At 43.1% G+C, this 24,266-nt stretch overlaps 1 protein-coding gene across 1 annotated transcript; it reads left to right on the top strand.

Moving 5' to 3' along the window:
- Positions 1-3,345: 3,345 nt before the first annotated feature.
- On the top strand, positions 3,346-24,092 carry fbxo32 (F-box protein 32). The gene is made up of 9 exons (XM_002941397.5): positions 3,346-3,569; positions 8,233-8,342; positions 9,385-9,434; positions 10,227-10,319; positions 16,178-16,271; positions 16,855-17,039; positions 19,320-19,502; positions 20,448-20,591; positions 21,099-24,092. The coding sequence occupies exons 1-9, from the start codon at positions 3,457-3,459 to the stop codon at positions 21,186-21,188; spliced, it is 1,062 nt and encodes a 353-aa protein (XP_002941443.1). The 5' UTR covers positions 3,346-3,456; the 3' UTR covers positions 21,189-24,092.
- Positions 24,093-24,266: the final 174 nt, after the last annotated feature.

The raw sequence follows: 24,266 nt of genomic DNA, 5'->3' as shown, positions 1-24,266 counted from the left end.
TTCTGGCTGTGTCTCTATGCAGCGGGGGGGGGGGGTCATATCTCCCACTCTGCTGGTGTTGATAAACTACAACTCCCAGCAGATTTGCTACATCGATGGTCTTGTCGGCTACTTCTGCTGGCTAGTACCTGCTTTTTTTATATGAGCCCCTGATGAAGACCCCCTTTTTTTTGGGGGGGGGGTCGAAACACGTTGGGTTTTTGATGTAAAATAAAGTTTTTTGTCATAATAATTGGATGTGCCCTGCTTCTCCTGCATATTGTTGTTGTTTTGGGGATCTCACAGGGGACCCCTGCAGTGAGCACCCACCATATAGTATCATTTTTTGTAGCTGTTCAGCACCACACACTAGAATTTTTGTTGGCTACACCTGACTTCTCTGACTTGTGATGGTGCCAAGAAACCAACAAGGGCACCCAAGGGAACAAGCAGCTGCCATCATGAATCTGGGAAGCGGTGATGCAATGCAGCTCATGTTTAGATGTAACGTGCCAGTGATGCCTTTTGTAATGGATGATTGCAGGCTTGAAGAGGCTGGGTCCCGGAGCATTGCAAGATGAGGGAACGCTAAATATAAGGGGTCAAAATGCAAATCAAGACTTTGTGGGTACGGGGAGTTGCCGGGGGGCTATAGTATGTACATCCCAGTTATAATAAATACAGTGTATGTTAAACCTCGCCCTAAGTACAATGGCAGTAGTATTTTTAAGGAGACACAGGAGTCATTTTGCATAGTTTTTATGTCAGTACATAACACATTTTTGGTTTTCCAGGCATCTTTAGTCACTGTGACCAAATCCAAATTCTGTGCCTAAAGGCAATTTGCTGTAATGTCACTGAGCAATAACAGTGTAAGTCTATGGTTTGCTTTAGTACTGGGGGCAGTAGGGACATGCAGTGGGGGCTGAACAGAAGGACGTAACTTAAAGTTACTGGACCCCCCGGATTTGCAGAGTCTGCTCTTGTTACTGACCGGACACTGCTTATCCCATTCATATTTCTTACCTTTATAAATACTCTGGCTTTCTATTGCTCTCTCTACTTCTCGCCCTGCACTCCCTGTTCTGACATTTTCCATCCCTTCCCCGGTAGGAAAAACTAGGAATTCCTCCATAGCCCACAATCACTTGCCCCTCTACATACACAAAATGTTCATTTCAAGATAAATTACCCTTTAAACCTGATTTCTGACTTCCCCTTTATTCTCCACTCACTGTGAGTCAGTCAGCCTGTGTTTTGCCCAGAGGCAGCTCCTGATTGGCTCGTGAAAAGAAGGAGGCGGGGTATAGAAGGTGACAGGTCCCCCTCCTTCTCCTTCTGCACAGAACTTTCTGTTCAAAACAATCCAGCGCCTGGCTTCTTTATAAATATTTAGCAGCACGCTGGGGCATGATCTGGTTACACACACACACCAAGTGCGTATATACACTCTATATACACATAGATCTTCAATTTGTGATTCTCCTTCTGTTGCTAAACTACAATTCCCTGGATCCCTGCTAAGGGTCAGGAGATGAATTTTAAATCATCTCAGTGCTAAGAACCAAGTAGACCACCAGATGTGGTTATACTAACTGCTGATTGGTTGCAATTTGGTAACAGGGATATACTTGGCTGTTTGGCTACATCACCAGTATATAATGATAATGATGATTATGATTTGTTATCAAGTGGTTAATTAATAATTAGTGTCAGAGTTAAACCCACAGCAGCTCTCAACCAGAGACTGGTCCAACTCCAGATGGAACAGGCTCCTCAACTATTCATGTTGTCCCATTTGTCTCCATTAAGTATATAGTATACAGTTTGTGTGTGTGTGTGTGTATATATATGAAACAAGGACAGCACTCGTAGGATTTAAAAGTGGTCCTGTCCATGAATGCATGAAGTCTATGGCGGTGGTTTAGGGATTGCTCTCCTCAGAGCCCCAAATGGGCTATAGTTTAGGAAGGTGGTGGGCACAGCTAGAATCCCAGTTGGAGTTATACCTGGGAGTATATGACCATGCCCAAATATATCTGCCTTTATTCTGAGATAAGTGGGGCCCAACAGAACCAAACCAGAAGCAGAAGGCTGAACCCAGAAACTCTGAAGACCTCAGATCCAAAAGAATGGCAGATCACAATGTAAGTATTTTGCCAATGGGATACAGCTCACTCCCACTCAGCCCCTGTTAAAGAGATGATCTGGGCAGGCTCATGTGAAGTGCAACCAGCAGCTCCTTAATTAAAGGGGCTAAAAAGGGTCTTGTATAAATAAATATAGATTTAGAGTATATAAGAATAAAATATAAGCGTTTGCAAGCTCCATAAGCTAAGATGGGCTCTGTTATTTAATTGCACTGTCTGTAAAAAGGGAACAGCTTGTAGATTGTAAGCTCTTTTGGGCAGGGCTCTCTTCACCTCTTGTATTGGTTATTGGTTGCTTTATATGTTACTCTGTATGTCCAATGTATGAAACCCACTTATTGTACAGCGCTGCGGGATATGTTGGCGCTTTATAAATAAATGATAATAATAATGTAGATTGTAAGCTCTTTTGGGCAGGGCTCCCTTCACCTCCTGTATCGGTTATTGATTGCTTTATATGTTACTCTGTATGTCCAATGTATGAAACCCACTTATTGTACAGCGCTGCGGGATATGTTGGCGCTTTATAAATAAATGTTATAATAATAATAATAATAATAAGAGCTTAAATATTATATTTTATACCTAACCAAAGAAAATCTAATTCTAAGCAACATTCCACTCAACATTTTCAGAGGTTTAGTTTGTTTTTTTTATTGTTTTCTTTTTAAAACAGAACAGAGTAGCAGAAATATCAGTGCCACATAGTAATAAGCAAACCATTACAGAAGGAGAAAAGAAAAAAACCAGCAGAGAGAGGTTTAGTTTGTTTAACATATCCTTTAATGTGAGTCTGACTCTTGAAAAAATGTAGGAGGTCATTCCCCTCCACAGGTGCCTTTGGTTTCTTTGTTTCAAAAGTCAGAACTAGTACTGCAGCGACTATAGCAGCCAGACAGATAGTAGCGACAATGGCAGGTACATTTACTGACAGAAAGGGAGTCATGTGTCTGTTTAGTGGAATGTTGCTTAGAATTTAGACATTTTTTTATTATGGAGTGGAGCTCCCCATTCTAGTTATTATTATCCACAATTCCTGTAGCCCCTGTATCCCAGCGCTGGGGGGGGGGGGGGGGGGGGAGACATTGCGCCGAGGCAGCAGCTGCCCCAGGAGGGATTGCGCAATCCCAGCGCTCTGTGGGATAAACAAAACCACGTGTCCCGGGGGGGCGGGGCGTCTCACGTTTCCGGCAACAAAGGCAGCAGCCTCCGCTATAAATAATGCAGCAGGGGAAGGAGGCGGCAGATGCGCAGCGCTGAGCAGGTCGCAGTTGCAGAAGCAGTAGAAAAATCGCAGGGGCATTGTACCTACAGGATCTGATTGGCCATGCCTTTCCTTGGGCAGGACTGGAGGTCCCCTGGGCAGAGCTGGGTGAAGACTGGGGATGGCTGGAAGAGGTTTCTGGAGGAGCAGAGTCATTTTATCAGTGACATCAACAGGTGAGTGCTTGGCACAAATAAACACTCCAACACTCCAACTGACGGCAAACTTGGGGTTAATGGTTCAGGTGGGTTTACCTGATGCTGTCATTGCCCCATTGACATTGAACTTGACCTGTCTGCCCCCCCCCTAAAAAAAACCCCCAACAAATAGATACAGTCCTTCATAATAATAACAATAATAATCATAATAATAATAAATGATGAATACCAAATAGTGATATCTAATGGCACCTGGCACCCAAGGGGTTATTATTCAGGACATTAAGTGGTCCCCATGATGCTATGACTGCGTTAGAATTGTCTGACCCCCCCTTCCCACACAGACACCCCTGTACATACAGTCAGACCTATAATAATCACATAGTACACCTATAGTCGCCACAAGGCATTCAATCCTCAGTGCAAAGCAGCCATTAAATAGTTAAAACATTTTCCATTGTAACATATGGAATTTAACCCGACCCCATTGTTTCCCCATCCTCGCCCTGGTCCCTCTCAGTGCCAAGGTGCCCAAGGTGGGAAGGGAGCTCCGGTGCCTGTTGCTAATCCCTAAGCTTCTTCCCCAGTGAAACTGATCCGTAGGGAATGTAAACATCGCCTTGGCCGAGAGCTTTCCGGAGGGATCGGCTTCCCCCTGCTGCCATCTGAGCTGCTGGAAAAATACACTTTGTTTTTATTATTATTTTTTTTCCCTGTCTAGCATGTGACTTGGGTGCTGTCAGGGACCTGCAGGGGGAGCTCTAGAGGCAGTTGGCAAGTAGCCTAGATATTGGACTCTTATTAGTATGTTATAATTATTCTTTAGAAATGGATAGTATTAGACCTGCACAGGGCGCCTCTAAGGCTGGGGGTCTCAAGTGCTTGTTGAACTACAGCTCTCCAAGCCAAAGGCGTCCTAGGCATGTTGGGAGTTGTAGTACAACCACAGCTGGCTGGACTGGATACTGGTTTTTTTTTTCTTCCCATTTTATGAAAATGATCATTATGTTTCCTTGTAACCAGCGTCACAGTATGAGAGCACAGCAATCTCCGTCTTTAACCTCAGAAAGCCCTTTTGTGTTTTTAAAGTGCAACCTATTTATTGTGCAAGATGTATCCTAGTGACGGACAGTTCTACCTGCAGCTCGTTGCAACACTGCGGCTGTAATAGCCTGTTAGAGAACCCTTCATGTTGTCATGGGGAATTTATACACAATGGAAAAAGGTCAGGTGTTTAGAGCCGCGTCGTACAGCTGCGCCCACGATGCTAAAGGGAAACTTAAACAAACAGATTTAACCGTCCCTTTAGTCCTTTAGCTGTCACACCACTCAGGTTTGACGGAAGATTACCTAATTGACTTTATTTGTGCCTCCATGTGACCAGTGAGTAATGGGAATAGTAGCGTCACTACATCTGCTAGGTCACAAGTTGGTTGCACCTGAAAGGCCACATAAAGGGCCGCTGTACACTAAAATATATTGATTACTATAATTATTTGTGTATAGCTATCTGCATGTCAGTGTATATAGACTGGATTTGGGACAGTCCAGAATTGTGAATCTGATTCTGGGTTCTTAGATTTAGGGCTCATAGAGGAGGGGAAAACATAGAGAAAAAGGTCAAAGGGCTTATTTTATAGACACATATATAGATATTGTTTGGTAATTGTTTATATTTTTTATAACACCTAACAACGTCAATACTGCCCTTGACCCTGAATAAACAATACAGGTATGTATTTTCCAGAAAGCTCAGAATTATAAGAAGGCCATCCCCCATAGACTCAATTTATTCAAATAATTTAACATTTCAAAAAAATGATTTCCTTTTTCTCTGTAATAATAAAACAGTACCTGTACTTGATCCCAACTAAGATATAATTACCCCTTATTGGGGGCAGAACAGCCCTATTGGGTTTATTTAATGGTTAAATGATTCCCTTTTCTCTGTAATAATAAAACAGTACCTGTACTTGATCCCAACTAAGATATAATTACCCCTTATTGGGGGCAGAACAGCCCTATTGGGTTTATTTAATGGTTAAATGATTCCCTTTTCTCTGTAATAATAAAACAGTACCTGTACTTGATCCCAACTAAGATATAATTACCCCTTATTGGGGGCAGAACAGCCCTATTGGGTTTATTTAATGGTTAAATGATTCCCTTTTCTCTGTAATAATAAAACAGTATCTGTACTCGGTCCCAACTAAGATATAATTACCCCTTATTGGGGGCAGAACAGCCCTATTGGGTTTATTTAATGGTTAAATGATTCCCTTTTCTCTGTAATAATAAAACAGTATCTGTACTCGGTCCCAACTAAGATATACTCTAATTTTTTTAAACATTTTTTGTGAACCAAATAACCATTTGATGTGTGACCATTATCATATTTTTTTTATATCGCTGACATTTCTACCCATTTACATGGGTGGCCCGCTTCTCGAACCCTGGTATCCCAGTGCTGGTATGGGCAGCTTCTTGAGTGTTAAGGGAGGACATATGGAGGAACATAAATAAGGACCAGGATATATTCCGTATAAACACAGAATTTCGGAACCCTCGTTAGCCTTGTTGGCTCCTGTATGTTGGCCCTGTGCCAAATCCTAAGACTCCCCCCTTGTGCCAGTCACATTGTGGATAAATCTGACCAGCGGAGCGGGTGGTGTTGCTCTTCAGCTTTTGTCATTGTTTATCCTGTATTTCTTTTGAGGGGTAAACACTAGGGGGGTCTGGAGCGCCTGCGGCGAAGCCATATTGTATTTGCAGCGCCAGGTTTATGTTTAGTGTAACACTTAGAAATCTTGGCTGCCAGAAAGCCAAACACTGAGCACAGCACTGAGTCACCCAGGAACTCCCAGCGGGGGCTCTTCTGATGGGATGTGTGGCGTGAGAAAGGGTCCTATGGCCTGACCCGTGCATTGGGATAGGAATGATTTCTTCCCCCGTGACTCTAAAGGACAAGCTGTGCCACTGATAGAGACTAGAGGTTCATAATGGGCACTTGACGTCACTCGGAAGAACAATATTAGTGCCCTTGTGTCTCTCATTCCCGGAATGACATATATAACTGTCTGTATTCGTTATGTAAGCTGTAATTAAGGAACACCTTTGCAAAACATGAGCACTGAGCTTAAAGGTGTAGTTCAACATTAATTTAACTCTTAGTATGGCCTATTTTGAGCAACTTTTACATTTATTTTCATTTTTAGTTTTTATCATTATTAAATCCTCTCCTTCCAGATTTAATAGGGGGTCACTGACCCCAGCTGCCCAAAAACTATTTCTCTGAGGCTGCAATTTTATTGTTATTGTTACTCTTTATTATTTGTCTCTCAGGCCTCTCCTATTCTTTCACCTATCTCTCATGTAAACCACTGCCTGGTTGCTAGGGTAAATTGCATTCTAGCAACCATTATAATACATGTTTAATTTAAAGGTAAACTGCCATTTTTTTCCGCCTTTCTTCTTTTCATCCAATCTCTTTTTCAAACAACTGCCTGGTTGCTAGGGTAAATTGGACCCTAGCAACCAGATAGCTGCATCATAATAAAAGTCAGTTTAAAGGTAAACTACCCCTTTGAAAAGAAACTAGTTACATTTTGTCTGGGGGTTTTTTACTTGCCCCAAATAATTTCTCTATGGCTTTTCCAACAGATTTTACAGTGAATTAACCAACTGCAAGCTTTTTCTCTAAATTCTGATAAACATGGAGGTGAAGTTGCCCTCATATAACTCAAACCCAAGTGTGCAGAACAATATTATCCTTTATCTACTATTGTTGCCAAGATGGGTTCAGCTTTATTATTAAAACCCCAAAGGCACACTGGTAAAGGGGCAGTTTATTTGCAATTTCCCTTAGCAGTCCAGCCTTGCAGTCTGAGGCAAAATATAAGGGCTTAAAGGCTGTGGGTACCTGTGCTCTGTACATAGACACTGGCACAACTTGTTTTTTATTAAACTACAGGTATGGGATCCGGAAACCTGTTATCCAGAAAGCTCCAAATTAAGGGAAGGCCATCTCCTATATAGTCCATTTTAAGCAAATAATTTTTATTTTTTTATTATGATTTATAATAATAAAACAGTACCTGTACTTGATCCCAACTAAGATATAATTACCCCTTATTGGGGGCAGAACAGTCCTATTGGGTTTATTTAATGGTTAAATGATTCCCTTTTCTCTGTAATAATAAAACAGTACCTGTACTTGATCCCAACTAAGATATAATTACCCCTTATTGGGGGCAGAACAGCCCTATTGGGTTTATTTCATGGTTAAATGATTCCCTTTTCTCTGTAATAATAAAACAGTACCTGTACTTGATCCCAACTAAGATATAATTACCCCTTATTTGGGCAGAACAGCCCTATTGGGTTTATTTCATGTTTAAATTATTTTTTAGTAGACAAAGTATAGAGATCCAAATTACAGAAACACCCCTTATATTTAAAACCCCAGCATTCTAAATAAAAGGTGCTATACCTGTACAAAGAAGTTCCATGCTAATGGGAGGCATATGCCAGTACCAGCAGTGTGTGATACATAGGATAACTGATAAGAGATATGAGGAGTAACACACTGATATATATGATTACTCATAAGAGAGATAATGGGGCTATTTCCTGGGTCGGTATCGGCAGTCAGTAACGACCCTTTTCCTTGCTGTTCCTGCAGCTATTGCAACACTGAGCGCAATAAAGAGAACATGCTGAATAATCTGAATTACGACATCGCTGTTAAAAAGAGGAGGAAGGATCTGCTGAACAACAACACCAAGATCCAGTGTGAGTATGAGTCCCTGTTCTCTTGCACAAGGAAATGCTCCCAGCACCTTAGTGCTCTCGTTATGGGGGTTTGGGTCCAGGAGAACCACAAGTATCGGTGGGAGCTCCAGCCATAGTATTGAAAAACTGGCCCACCCCCTTTACCCATCTGTCCCTCCCCCCATTATACCCGTCTGTCCTTCCCCCCCATTATACCCGTCTGTCCTTCCCCCCCATTATACCCGTCTGTCCTTCCCCCCCATTATACCCGTCTGTCCTTCCCCCCCATTATACCCGTCTCTCCTTCCCCCCCATTATACCCGTCTGTCCTTCCCCCCATTATACCCGTCTGTCCTTCCCCCCATTATACCCGTCTGTCCTTCCCCCCATTATACCCGTCTGTCCTTCCCCCCCATTATACCCGTCTCTCCTTCCCCCCCATTATACCCGTCTGTCCTTCCCCCCATTATACCCGTCTGTCCTTCCCCCCATTATACACGTCTGTCCCTCTCCCCATTATACCCGTCTGTCCCTCTCCCCTTACCCGTTAGGGGGTTTTATTTCAGCAACAACTGGGGGCACAGTGAGACCCCTCTGGCTGCATTATTGCACCCTTGCTGAAGGAATATTATATTTGTATATTTAGTGTAGAAGTTACTATGGGGGGCTGCCCCAACACCCTGTAGGGCCCATAGCAATGCAGAAAACGGTACAGCTTGAGTTAGAGTAAGGTTTGGGGGTAAAAGTTCCCAACAAAACAGCTCATCAAAACTTAAACCTGTATTAGGGGACTTTCTTCATAATCTGTGTGCACTGGTTGCTATGGGCAAAAAATCTGGTTGCTATGGGCAACATCATCAGTGATGTTTGTTTTTAATACTAATAAATACACCCTTTAGTGTTCTGAATGTCTAGCCTGCAGCCCTCCAACCCTCCCAGGGAGTTGAACTGCATCACTAGCTGAAAAGCAGACGGAATATGCCTCTATTACATTTGTGCTTCATGCCCAGCTTATTATGGGATGCGCTTCCTGACTGCGTACCTGTTGTTATCTTTGTAACAGATCTCCACCAGGAGAAATGGATCTACGTGCACAAAGGTAGTACCAAAGAGGTAAGATTCTCATTGTCCTTATGTGTGTGGTGCCCAGTCTCCCTGCTAGCGCCCTCTTTCCCTGTACTCCCCTGCCACCATGCAACTGAGTGAACCTGTACTTTTGAAGGAAAACTATACCCTCAAACAATGTAGGTCACTATATATAAAATATAATAAATATATATAAACAAGCTCATATGTAAAACCCTGCTTCATCTAAATAAACCATTTTCATCTAAATATACTTTTTTAGCAGTATGTGCCATTGGGTAATCCTACATAGAAAACTGACATTTTAAGTTCTAAGGGCCGCCCCCTGGGATCATAGGAGTCACAGTGCACACAAACAAGCCAAGGCACACATGCATGCTAGGCCCCATCAGCCAATGAATGGACAGAGTTCTGCTTTTTGCTCCCACACTACTTCCTGTTACATTTAGAGCTGCATCACTTCCTGTCAGCTGATCTCTGAGGGAGCACACAGCCCATCACTAAATGGCGGCTCAAGGGAAAGGATGTAAAAGGGCAATATTTACTGATATATATATTCCAGTTTGGGGAGATTCTTTAATAGGTCACTTAACATAATATAAACTGTCTGTTGGTTAGGTATTCATTCTGGGGGGATAGTTTTCCTTTCAATTACAGAACCTTCTTTGATACCTGTGTTTGTCCAGCAATGCCACCATAGCCTGCCTTCCTATTACTGTCCCACGTAGATAAAGACCATTGGAAGGCAGTACTACTTGTCTCTTTCTGACCATTCATATACGTTTTAGATCAATCTATCTCCTGTTCTTGGGTTTTTAGAGGCACGGCTACTGTACCCTTGGTGAAGCCTTCAATCGCTTGGACTTTTCAAGCGCTATCCACGATTCCAGAAAGTTCAACTATGTGGTTCGAGTGAGTATCCCAGCATGCTGTGTGTTTGTTAACGGGTAACAAAGATGTCTTGTATAGAACAAGCCTACATTCAACTGGGGGTCACTGACCCCGGCAGCCAAAAAACGATTCCTCTGTAAGGCTACAATTTTATTGTTATTGATTCTTTTTTATTACTTCTATTCATCTCCTTTATTATTTATATATCAGTCACTCTCTCCAGCCATTCCCTGGTTACTAAGGTAATTGGACACTAGCAACCAGATAACTGCTGAAATTCCAAACTGGAGAGCTGTGGAACAAAAAGTAAAATAATTAATAAAAACTACCAGTAATAAAAAATGAAGACCAATTGCAAACTGTCTCCAAATAGCACTCTCTACATCATACTAAAGGTTACATCAAAGGTAAACAACCCCTTAAGTCCATATCATGCATGGGTAATTATCATTTAATTTTCATTGCCTAGTATGTGCCATTCAGCAGTGTTTGGGACTGGCCCACCAGGAACTAGGAAAACTCCTGAAGGGTGGAACTTTTAGTCATGATGTAGAGAATGCTATTCTGAGATATTTGCAATTGGTCTTCATTTTTTATTTGTGTTTTTTTTTTTTTTTTTTTTTAATTATTTAGAGTTTTGTTCAGCAGCTCTCCAGTTTGGAATTCAGCATGTATCTCATTGCTTGGGTCCAATTTAGCCTAGCAACCATGCAGTGGTTTGAAAGAGAGACAGGAACATAAATTGAGGAGGGCCTAAATAGAGAGTTAATAAAAAGTATCAATAGGCTAGAATTTTATTGCTAACACAGCAGTAGTTTTTTGGTTGCTGGGGTCAGTGACCCCTTCCCCCATATTTGAAAGCTGGAAAGAGTCAATAGAAGAAGTAAAATTATTAAAAACTATTTACAAAAAAAAATATCTAAGAATAGGCCATTGAATAAGAAACTAAAGGTTACCCTGAAGGTGAACCACCCCTTTAATATTTACCCAGCCACAGAAATGACCTGCCCAAACCTGATGGGGCATGTGTGTGTGTGCCAGGCTGCTAACTAGGGCACCATAATGATTGTTTTACTGCAATTACCAACGTCTTCCTGCGCTCACACATAAATCATGCAGAATGTGATTACTTGGCTCTGGGGAGGATTAAACCTTGTAATAATATTTACCTTTAGTGGTGGCAGGCTTGAGTAATACACGAGTTGCGTATTGTCTTAATGCAGCACTGGCAATAGTCAAAGCTTGTGGGTTATCCAAACACCGATCCCTAGCGAGGATCCCATGAGCATCTGGCAGCAGCACCAAAGCCCCAGACTGTATAAATCTTATTAAGGGGCAGATCAGGGCTTCACCGGGTTGTGCTGGGGCTGGAGAACAGTGTTTGGCCCATTTCACCAGTTTCAGGCAAACACTGTTAAAGGGGCAGTTCCCTTTTAATATATTATAGAATGGCCAGTTATAAGCAACTTTTTAATTGGTCTTAATATTTTTATCTTTTATAGTTTTTGAATTATTTGCCTTCTTTTGCCTCTTTCCAGCTTTTAAATGGGGATCACTGACCCCGGCAGCCAAACAACTATTCCTCCTGTGAGGCTACAATTTTATTGTTATTGATACTTTTTATTACTTATCTTTCTATTCATCTGCTCTACTATTCATATATCAGTCACTAACAAAAAATGAAGACCAATTGCAAATTGTGTCCGAATAGCACTCTCTGCTTCATACTAAATGTTACCTCAAAGGTGAACAACCCATTTAAATGGGGGTCACTGACCCCGGCAGCTAAAAACTATTCCTCTGCGGGGCTACATTTTTATTTTTTTTTACTTGCTTATCTTTTTATGCAGACCCTTACTTCCCAGTTGTGGAATTCCCCCCCATATGATTTTGCTGAAATTTCCATTTATTCACTATTTAGTCTCAGACACTAAACAGCTGGTCTCGGACTGGAAAAAACCCGGTGGGCCCCGGTGGCCCAGACCCGATCCCTGTTACCGCTTCCCCGCCCAATGGCGTCCTCCCCAGGAGGGGAGTATGTCAGGCAGGTGGCAGGGGCCCCTGCGGGGGGGTTAGGGGGGCACGGCGGGGGATGCAGCAGGGGGGCACCTTTTGGAGGTGCGGGGACCCTGGGGCAGCAGCCGTGGTGGGCCCTGCAACCCCCGGTCTGACTGTGGCTGGTCTTCATGTATTTTCAAGTCCCTTTGTTTCTCTTCAGTTTTCACATTAGGTTGCCATGGTCTATGACATTAGAAACCATGCGTCAAGGAGGAATAGGAGAGGGCATGAATAGAAAGATAAGTAATAAATATAATGATACAAATCCAGACCTGCCATCAGTCTTGGTGCTGGGGTCACTGACCCTAGAAACCGGACAGTATATATGTTTATAGCCCAGAGGCAGAACTAAAGTACAGAGAGCTAAAACAGAGCAGTTATAGAATACTAACATCATTTATTTAGGTTATCTTCCTGTGAGTAAGCTAGCAGCCATCTGTAAATGTATCACCACTCTGGCCTGGGTCAGTATCTGTGCAGCAGGTGCTGGGGACACAAACTCAGTAGTTAGTCCGAGCCCTCGGGGTCGCCCCGTGATCAATAACTCGATGGTGACAGCATGTAACCTGAGGCCTGGCAGGCAGCTCCGGCTTAACATTAATGTTGAGTCACTGCAGAGGACAAGGACTTGGAATGTTCCGCTGCCGGAATGTTCTTCGATGTAATGGTGCCAGCTATACAAAAAGAAAAACACTGGGGAATGTACCGGGGACAAAGGTTTATCTTAAATACACAGTTTATGTTGTTCTCTTGTACATTAACCTCCTTGCGTTTAAATGGAAAATACACATGATTGTTATTCTTTGGGCCTGAAATAAAGCATCAGTTCACACACTAAGGGACATATTTACTAACACTCCATAATTTCTCTTTTTTTTTATCTTCAAATGCGACTGAATTCATTTTCCCAAATGTCAGATTTTTACTAAAAAAGTTGCAAGAAAAAGTCACTCCGAGAAAAGTTGTAACAAACTTGACTTTTTCAAATTGTTGGGGCGAAAATACCGACTTCATCGAATTGTTGCTGCAACAATTCGAAAAAGTCATGATTTTCTTAAAAACCCAGTTAAATCTAAAGTTTTGATACAGAAGAAAGAACTTTAATGAAAGGAAAGGGACCTCTGCCACTGACTTCGACATCAACAGAACAGTGGGAAGGGAGCAAGATAGCAGCTCCCAGTAGGTATCAGAATAGCACTCAATAGTAAGAAATCCAAGTCCGGCTTGGGACTCCTCCAGTTACATGGGAGTAGGAGAAACAATAGGTTAGCTGAAAGCAGTTCTAATGTGTAGCGCTGGCTGAAAGCTCAGACTCAGGCACAATGCACTGAGATGGCACCTATACAATATTACAGCTACAAATACATTTGTTGGTTCAAGAATAAAATATTAAATAGAGTCAGTTAGTTGCCGTGTAAACAGTGGAATTTAAAAATAAAAAGTATCCAATAAAAATCATGACAATATCCCTTTGAAGAAAGAAAAAATAGAAAAGTTTTGTATGACCAACATAGGGTTTAGGTTTTAGTAACTGTTAAAAGTGTTGTTCGCCTTTTAAACTAACCTTTAGTATGATATAGAGCAGGGATCCCCAACCTTTCTTACTCGTAAGCCACATTCAAATGGAAAAAGTGTTGGGGAGCAACACAAGCATGGATAAAATTCCTGGGGTGCAAATAAGAGCTATAATTTGCTATTTGGTAGCCCCTATGTGGACTGGCAGCCTACAGGAGGCTCTGTTTGGCTTTACACTGGGTTTTATGCAACCAAAACTTGCCCCAGGCCAGAAATTAAAAAATGGGCACCTACTTTGAGGCCACTGGGAGCAACATCCAAGGGGTTGGAGAACAACATGTTGCTCACAAGCCACTGGTTGGGGATCAATGATGTAGAGAGTGCTGTTTTGGAACAATTTGCAATTGGTCTTCATTTCTTATTCTTAAATATTTTCGCCCAAACTGCTCTACCTCTTGAACCCATGTCTGATGCACTTTTCTGTACATAATTTGATTGGGTTCATTGCTAGAGTGCTGTGTGTATGTTTATGTATAATTATCAGTTGGAATGGGCACGGGGTGCGGGCAGGGTGCTGGCAGGTGGGTAGGCAGCTCCTGAGTCACACTGGGCCAAGCTAAGTCATCTGCCCGGTGACAGAGCAGAGCGACAGGGACAAGTGTTGTGGGTCAGCTGCCTGCTGGTGATGGGGCTGTTATTGGGAAATGGATTAACACTCCTCTATAGAAGAATACAATCTGCTCTCCATGTGACTCTGCCTCTATCACAGAGCTGTGTTTACAGCCATCTATTGCAGAGGGTCTTATGACTTTCTGGGTTCGATGCCCCCCCTATTGTAGTCCAGCATCCCCATATCTCACCCCAAGGTTACTGTGACAGTTACTCTCCTATAGTCCCATATCCAAAACACTAAATAAGCATTTAACCCCAAATTCACTAAGCTACCATCAGGTGCCCCCCCATCCCCAATTTATTGCTTCACCCAAGGGGGCAGCGAGACAAAACTGTTTGAATCTTCGTATCTCTCAGGTGTTGGAAAATGGCATAAAGCATGTGGCATGAAAGTGATTTACCCCTTCAGTCCCTGTAACAGGAGACTTGTTTTTATCAAGCGAAGAGAAAATATGATCAGTTTTGGCAAAGGCCCATCAGGCCTCCTTGTACAAAGGTGCCAAAAGGCTGTTTATCCAGGTTCATATCCAAGAATACTGCCGAGAGACCGGAGTTGGTGACAGGTTTATGAATTCTGACCGATACGCCCAACTCTCTGCATGTGAATCTGACTGAATCCCACTGTCTGTTCCTTGTGAACTTGGCCTGGGCACTCTCTTTCCCCAGAGTCCCAGCATGCTCAGGTCTAGCGCTGCCCCAAACCAACGGTTCTGATTTGGCTGATTACAGTGTTTAGCATAACTGAACCCAAACCCTTGAAGTCATATGATATGGCATCCCCACAATAAAAGTGATGATAGTGATAATAGCACCTAATCAGCAGGTAGTATTTATTGGTCACTGCTCCTGGGCAAACTTAGATAACATATGGAAGTTAAAGGAAAACTATACCCCAGAACATAAAAAACATATATCAGATAAACCAGCTCATATGTAAAACCCTGCTTCTTCTAAATAAACCATTTTCATATAAATATACTTTTTTAGTAGTATGTGCCATTGGGTAATCCTAAATAGAAAACTGCCATTTTAAGTACTAAGGGCCGCCCCCTGGGATTCACAGTGCACACATACATGCTAGGCCCCATCAGCCAATGAATGGGCAGAGTTCTGCCTTTTACTCCCACACTACTTCCTGTTACAGTTAGAGCTGCATCACTTCCTGTCAAACAGTTTTGTCTCGCTGCCCCCTTGGGTGAAGCAATAAATTGGGGATGGAGGGGCACCTGATGGTAGCTTAGTGAATTTGGGGTTAAATGCTGTCAGCTGAACTCTGAGGGAGCACACAGCCCATCACTAAATGATCAAGGGAAAAGAAGTATTTACTGAAATACAGTATATATTCCAATTTCTTTAATAGGTCACTTAACATAATATAATCTATCTGTTGGTTAAGCATTAATTTTGGGGGTTTAGTTTTCCTTTAATATGCAAATTATGGTTTGGTCTATATTTGGCTAAATTAAAAATTTGGCTATATAACATGGCTATATAAGAGTCCCCGGGTGTAAAGAAACCGTTCACCTTTTTTGCTTCCAACTGCCTTTATGTATAAATAAAACACAGATATCATTGAATGTGGCCTTTCCTTACACTAACCCCCCCCCCCCCCGGAATGGATTGTGTTTCCGCAGCTACTGGAATTGATCGCCAAGTCCCAGCTTACGTCCCTGAGCGGCATCGCCCAGAAGAACTACATGAACATTTTGGAAAAGGTTGTCCAGAAAGGTAAGAACCCAGATGTTTTCATTTTGGGTGGCAACAACCAGGCTTGGACTAAGACTCATACTAGGCCCAGGCCCAAACAGCCCCCCAGCAGCCCACTAAATGTTTGCTGTCTATAGCATCATACCGCAGTCCTATAGCATCATACAGCAGTCCTATAGCATCATACAGCAGCCCTATAGCATCATACAGCAGCCCTATAGCATCATACAGCAGCCCTATAGCATCATACCGCAGTCCTATAGCATCATACCGCAGTCCTATAGCCTCATACCGCAGTCCTATAGCATCATACCGCAGTCCTATAGCATCATACCGCAGCCCTATAGCATCATACCGCAGCCCTATAGCATCATACCGCAGCCCTATAGCATCATACCGCAGCCCTATAGCATCATACCGCAGCCCTATAGCATCATACCGCAGCCCTATAGCATCATACCGCAGCCCTATAGCATCATACCGCAGCCCTATAACATCATACAGCAGCCCTATAACATCTTACAGCAGCCCTACGTGGAAATGCTTTATTGATGCCCTATAGGGTGACTATGTAACTACGTGCCCTTTATTATTCCTCCGACAGTGCTGGAAGATCAGCAGAATATCCGCCTGATCAAGGAGCTGCTGCACACCCTCTACACGTCCCTGTGCACTCTGGTCCAAAGGGTGGGCAAGTCTGTTCTGGTTGGGAACATTAACGTCTGGTTCTACAGGATGGAAACTATTGTTGACTGGCAGCATCAGCTGAACAACATCCAGATCACCAGGGTAAGATGGCATCCTGCCAGGTATATAAATACTTGTCGCTCATGCCCGAGTCTCACCATGTTAAAGACTTGTCCCAAAAATAAAACTGTTGATATCACATACACGGTTCCCCCGCCCACCCTTGTCATACAGTTGTCAAGCAGTACATTGTCATACCCTTAGCTAGTGCTACAGTGCCAAATGTTTTAGTGAAAATGTATGGGAACATATACCCTAACTTATCCTTTAGGATGGGGCTGTGCAGTTTTATATGTCCCACCCCACAGCCTGAGCTCTTGCTCTAGGCTTCACCAGTCCTGACTACTGTGACAAAATTCTCTATTATAAAGATGGCTAGAATCTCAGCCATAAAGCAGGGCAGGACTGCTGCTTACAATGGGGGGGGGGGGATCAGATAGGATCTGTGCCACTGGGACAGAATGCTCTGTTATACAGATAGCTAGAATCTCAGCCATAAAGCAGGGCAGGACTGCTGCTAACAATGGGGGGGATCAGATAGGATCTGTGCCTCTGTGACAGAATGCTCTGTTATACAGATAGCTAGAATCTCAGCCATAAAGCAGGGCAGGACTGCTGCTTACAATGGGGGGATCAGATAGGATCTGTGCCACTGTGACAGAATGCTCTGTTATACAGATAGCTAGAATCTCAGCCATAAAGCAGGGCAGGACTGCTGCTTACAATGGGGGGATCAGATAGGATCTGTGCCTCTGTGACAGAATGCTCTGTTATACAGATAGCTAGAATCTCAGCCATAAAGCAGGACAGGACTGCTGCTTACAATGGGGGGATCAGATAGGATCTGTGCCACTGTGACAGAATGCTCTGTTATACAGATAGCTAGAATCTCAGCCATAAAGCAGGGCAGGACTGCTGCTTACAATGGGGGGGATCAGATAGGATATGTGCCACTGTGTCCATTCAATCCACAGCTCAAGCTCTTGTTTTAGGACCTCTAAAACAAGAGAAGGCATTATATAATATAAGGAAGGATTGTGGTGTATTATCTTTAATCAACAGAAACCAGACTTCATTATAGAAGAAAGGATAAGTAATACTAAAACCATAGAGAAGGAATTAAGGATAATGGGAGAAAAAGAGATACTCTTTCAAAACCCCTCTTCATAAACATTCCCCGGGTGAGCAGCGATTTAGGAATGTTAATGAGCTGCGCTGATCTAAACTCTATGAAGCGTAATCCAACAAGGTCATTAACCTCAGCTATGTGATGCTGGGATGGAAGGCTGAATGAGTTATTTCAAATTGCTGATAATGAGCTCTGTATAAACAACTCCTTCCTTCACCCCTTTGTTTTGACTTTTTTGGCACACAGACACGCAAGGGGTTTATATGATTACAGGTAATCTGATTATCAGCCTCTAAGAACCAGGAAGTTAGAAACTGAAACTACACCATGCTTCTCCATGTTTTTTGATGTCAAGATCTGACCGATAGGGATCAGTAAAGTTGGCCAGAAATCAAAAGAATTATATTGAATTGTGGGTGATATCTGACCCTAGGGCCTAATGATTGGGTCACAACATAGGGATACAGGGCATCAGAGCAAGGGCCACGTCAACGAGCCAATGTGGTCATTGCTACAACGAGATTTTTTCACCCGTCAATTGAGATCTGCCCAATTTTTGGCCAGATATCTGGCTGACTACTGTTACATTTATTTGTGTCACAAGGTAGTCGACTGTCCTCAGCCTGCCTTCAGCCCTGCATCCTGCCAATCCCACAATTCCCTGCTGCACATGTGATGTCAATAAGGAAAGGAACATCCCAGTGCAATGCATTGTGGGTTATGTAGTTCCTGCATGCTGTCTGTAAGCTGTGGGGAAGTTGTTACAATGTGTAACATCAGTGTTTTAGTCCCTCCTCCCCTGCCAGGATTTCAAATGATGCAGAAAGAGAAGAACTGTTTTGCAGCTGGATTTCAGCATATAAAATGGTATTTATTCCTACTGTTTGAAGGAACAGATTACAGGGATTGGGATGTTAGGGGTTTCTGTGCTGTGTGGGGCTCTTTAACATATTTTGGTTTAGAAGCCAAAGTTCCCCTATAAGAAGTCCAAGGTTATTAGGTTCATTGCATGACTGTAGGGAAACGGGTTGTTTAATGGTCTCCAAGCCTTCAGGAGCAGGTTCAGGTGCCCCGTACTGAACATTCTAGCACATAATCTTGCCATAAATTAAAGGTTGAACTTGCCTTTGTTCTCAGGGCTGACTGTACAGAAGGTTTCACATTCCTCATCCCTTTTGTCTTTCTATCTTTAGCCTTCTCTCAAGGGAACGACCTTAACCGATCTGCCCTTGAGCCTCCAGCTGAACATCATGCAGAGGTTAGCCGACGGGAGAGACATTGTCTGCCTGGGACAGGTGTCGTCAGATTTGCAAGTGCTCAGCGAGGACCGACTGCTGTGGAAAAAGCTTTGCCAGTATCACTTTACAGAGCGCCAGGTAACGTTATACCGCTGCGCACAAAAGAACAATGTTTGGTCTGCAATTCACCTCCGTAAGCCCATCCAACAAGGCAAGAGTCACTGGGGCACTGTGTGCCACCATCCATGACTGCACATTCAGGCTATAGTGCCACTACAGAACCCTATTGCCCTCAGTGTAGGATGCTTTACAATGGATAATGAGCTAACTGCATTATGTGCAGGGTTCTACAGATATCACCTTTCCTGGCCAAACTAGCAGGCTATCAACTTTACCAACTATTATCCGTCAGGTGTTTATATCATGATGGTTGGAAATTATGGTCAGTTGAGGACCGTGCCCACAGAATACATGCAGAGCGATTGGGTTTTCCTGATTGCCTATGCGGGCAGTCCACTTGTATCCTACCTGGTACCTGGCTAAAGTGCAGGAGTTGTCCCTCCCACCCTTCCCTATGGATACCGCTAATTTTTCCCTTATCCTCCTGATTTGGATCCGGAGTAATGTCAGTTTCGGTTTCACAGGTCCCAGGTCAGAGGGTAAATTACCTTTCTGAAGCCAGGGTTAAGTAGCAGGTCTAGGTAGCAGAACATATTGGGCAGTGGGTGTGGGCAGGTTGTGGGTCAACGGGTCTGGGTTGGGCACCTGTCTGCCCAACCTGGACCTGTGCTGGACTCTACTGTGAAGGCAAGTCATACAAGGATGGCTTTGGGTGTTGCGCATAGTTATCTGCATGGCTCTCACCAGCTCATGTGATTCCATTTTTTGGTTCTTATTCTGTGGAGGATCATCTTATTCCAGCTTAAATGCTAAACAATATCCTTCATCAGATTCCTAATTGTACCCCTAATTCTTCAGTGACGGTGATAAGTCCTATACCCATAACCTAGCGATGACTTGCAATGAACTGTCCATGCAAACCAGTGGAAGATCATTTGCTTACTGTTCCATTTCTCTCTTTAGATCCGCAAAAGGCTCATCATATCAGACAAGGGGCAACTGGACTGGAAAAAAATGTATTTTAAGCTGGTCCGGTGTTACCCCAAGAGGGAGCAGTACGGACAGACCCTGCAGCTTTGTCGCCATTGTCACATTCTGTCCTGGGAGGTGAGCCACCTGTGTTGCTTTCTTTGTTCTTTATATGTAGGGCTGTGTTTATATGTATTGGCTCTAAATAGGCTTCATATGATACAAATAGAGAGAGTTTCTGAGATACATTGTGGCATGGGCAGTGGTTTCTGAATGACGGAATTAATACACTATGAGCAGTTTTATCAGGACACCATTAACCTGCCTGTATGTTTTTGGAGTGTGGGAGGAAACCGGAGCACCCAATGGAACCCCATTCAGGGGGAGAACAAATCCCTTGCAGATAATGCCCTGACTGGAATCAGGGTTGGACTGGGGTGTGCAGGGCCCAATGGGGGTTCCACCAACACCACCCCCCCCCAAGCGCACATACCTCATACTTACCTAAGAATGATTGGGGAGGGAGGTTAGAGGCCGGTGCTCTGGGATCAGGTCTAGGTTTCATTTATTACTCATTTTATGCGACATTGCCCCCCCCCCCTTCCATTTATGCCCAGCTCACATTGCTTTATGTTCTCTCCCCAGGGCACAGATCACCCTTGCACAGCCAATAACCCAGAAAGCTGCCTCGTCTGCCTCTCACCACAGGATTTTATCAACCTGTTCCGGTTCTGATCTGCGGAGCTCAATCTGGTTTTTTTCTTCCCCCTTAAATTGGGAACTGCTTTTGGATTCCGACACACATTTCCATGCTGAGCTTGATTACTTTTACATGTAAATATTGTATATTTCACAAATGACTGACTCAAGACCAGGTGGAGAATGAATGGGGGCGGAGATCAGTTTTGTCATGAAGGAAGCGACTCGTTTTGAAGGAAACCATGAGAGAAGAACTTTGCAAGGTGATTTTATTGGAACTTCTGAACGGAGGACTTCATTGACTTCCAGAATAAAAGGTTTTGTTGAAGTGAGCAATGCAGCACGGCTTCCCTGATGCGATGAAGCACGTTGACTAACTGGTCACCAGTTTTTTTTTTTATTGGACTATTTATAAGTTTTGTGTTTTGCATTTTTTTTTCTCATAGAACTGTCTAGGTCCAGTAACACTTCTAGTTTACCAACATCATGGTAACTCTTATTTCCTGTGTAGCTCTGCTATTCTGTAGCAGTTCCTTCATAGACCTTTGCTATACACCACACTCGTTTCTACCTCTGAACCTGTTATCTTTTAACTACTTCTTTTAAGAGTAGGAGCCACAAGGACGATTCCCTAAACCCCATGGAGAATTTGTGAGTTTGTAGAGTAGCTGCCCAAAAGTTTAAGTGGAATGTGGCTGAGAGGTCTTTAATTTATTCTGTATTCTATGGACGTCCATCCTATTACCTTCAGATCTTGTACAACAACTCCCACCATCCTTCTATCGACTGTCGGAAGGACGGTGGGAGTTGCTGTAGAACAGTAGAGGCCTGTAGGTTGCTCTACTACCAGAATGGTGAAAGCACTTTGTGTATATATAAACATGATCTATATAAGTCTGTAATGGACGAACAGCACCTTTTTCTTTTTTTTATCATGGCGAAAGGTTCATATAGGAGTATGTTCATATTAGGGTTGCCACCTTGTAAGAATTTATGTGCCAGCAGGGGGCAGTTACAAAAGTGGCGGTCATAATATTGGCGGGTGATAAAAGGGGGTGGGGCTGTAATGTCAGGGAGATCTGAAGAAGGCTCGGGAAGGAGAAAGAGGAAAAGAAAAGGTAAGTTTCACCCAGGTTCTGGCCTGGGACTTAGGGGGACTTAAGGGGAATTACAAATTTAACAGCAACTACATTGCCAGTAAATTTGTAATTCCAGCCCTGGCATTGGCAGGTGTTCTGCCATCGAGGTGGCAACCCTAGTTCATATGTACGCATATCTGGAAGGAAAGGGTCGCCATTTTGCAGCCATGTTACCAGCCACGCATACAATCAGGGGTCGTTTTGGCTCTTTACTGTATTTGATGCAGTTGGTACTTCCAGTAACAAAAACAAGGGAATCTCTAGAATGTGCAATTGTATTTAAACTGAAACAACTTTTGATGCTTTGTAATACTTATTTATCATTTTTGGGAGACTTTAGCATTTTTTAATTTTTCCCACAGTGTCTTAAAGCAAACTGAAAGTATTCATTCAATCATGAGCTCAATCGCAGCATGTACAGCACAATTCATAGGTAACCAAGCACTTTTTTTTTTTTACATTTCTATTTGTTATATTATAAGGACATGTTGCAAAAATGGCTGTAAATAGAGACTATGTTGGAAAGGATTTGAGCTGCTCCGGATGGAGCAATATGTGCTATAAATATTGGACTTCTTTGTGCAGAATTACTTCAGGCAATACCACTAATAGAGCCAAGGTTCCGTTTTTGGTGATAGTACCTTCATACGTGTAAGTATATTATTGGTCACTGTGATCAAGGGCTTTACACTGTACCCCAAATGCACCAGGTTTGCTCGACCCCGCTAATTTCTTCATAATCTGCAGGTGAATATTAGTGGGGTGCGGCTTCCCTCGCCCCTCTATCATGTTAGCGTGGGTTCCAAAGCTGCCTCAGGCCTTGAGAAGGGTGTCGGCCCTGACCGTCACATTACTAACCAGTATGACCACTGTGTAAATGACTTCATAGCAGTCCTGCGCCAAGATGTACCTGCGCCAAAGGTGCAATAATGATGTCATACAGTAAAGTCTATGAAGCCTTTAAGCAAACTGGGGGCCATACAATTTTGGAGGGCGACATCTGGCCCACAGGCCTCCAGTTGGACAGCTCAGGGTTACTGTAAGTGGAGCCAGCTCTGCACCTATAATCACTATACACAGAAGTACTGGGATCCAAATGTGTAGTTTTGTGTCAGCTATGGCTTCCCCATAAGGCAACACCAGCCTGCAAACTAAAGGGGTGGTGGATGAGTTAAACAATTCAATATTGTATAAACGTTATTTGTAGCTGACTGTTTAAATCTAATTGCTGATTGGTTACTATGGGCAGCATCAGCGATGTTGTTGACTTACACACTATAATAAATATGCCCATTAGAAGTGAAGTGAATATTTAAGTCCCTTATGGAACGGGGAGACAACTGGGAATGAAATGAAAAGGATGAAAACATTGTTAGCTTGGGATGGGACACCCCAGACATATAAACACCTAGAGCAGTAGGGGCTGAATATAAAGCAAACAAAACAACGGTACTTTTTAAATGGGATCATTATATGAAGATGAAGAGAACTACATAGAACTGATTAGGCCTGTGTTAGGCAAAAAATATATATATTTATCTGAAGTTGCTGGTGTTTACTCTGTTTCCCTGTAAAGAGCACAGATTTGGTGCAGACGAATTTCCTAGTGTTTATTGAGTGTTTGAATTCCTCCTCCTCCTCCTCCTCGCTGCCTCGTGTCATTAATCTGTATATCTGGTGCAATAATTGCAGGAGACTTTGTGAGATGCGCATTTTGCAATTTATTTTTTACAATGTTCTGTTTGCATCGTATGGACAGGCTGCATGTAAGAGAATAAAATTACGTGCAGGTATCACCTTGTCCCGTCTCAGGTGGTTTTATTCAATGGCGACTCAACTGGTTCAGCCCTGGTTTATTTCAGGCATTCGGATCCCTAACATCTTCTAGGCAAGCACAGGTAGGTGCCAGCAGCCCAGAGAGCTACTGGGGGCATCTTCAGGGGAACAGATCTGCCCTGCTAAAGGGCTGCGATAA

This window comes from Xenopus tropicalis, chromosome 6 (assembly GCF_000004195.4).
Source record: "Xenopus tropicalis strain Nigerian chromosome 6, UCB_Xtro_10.0, whole genome shotgun sequence".
Lineage (NCBI taxonomy): Eukaryota > Metazoa > Chordata > Amphibia > Anura > Pipidae > Xenopus > Xenopus tropicalis.
This window is presented reverse-complemented; position numbering and strand designations above follow the sequence as displayed.

Excerpts from the sequence above, each read along its gene's own strand:
- fbxo32 (XM_002941397.5), top strand. The coding sequence starts at position 3,457 with ATGCCTTTCCTTGGGCAGGACTGGAGGTCCCCTGGGCAGAGCTGGGTG. Across the intron at positions 8,343-9,384 it reads CAACAACACCAAGATCCAGT|ATCTCCACCAGGAGAAATGG; the intron begins GTGAGTATGAGT and ends TCTTTGTAACAG. Across the intron at positions 19,503-20,447 it reads ATCACTTTACAGAGCGCCAG|ATCCGCAAAAGGCTCATCAT; the intron begins GTAACGTTATAC and ends TTCTCTCTTTAG.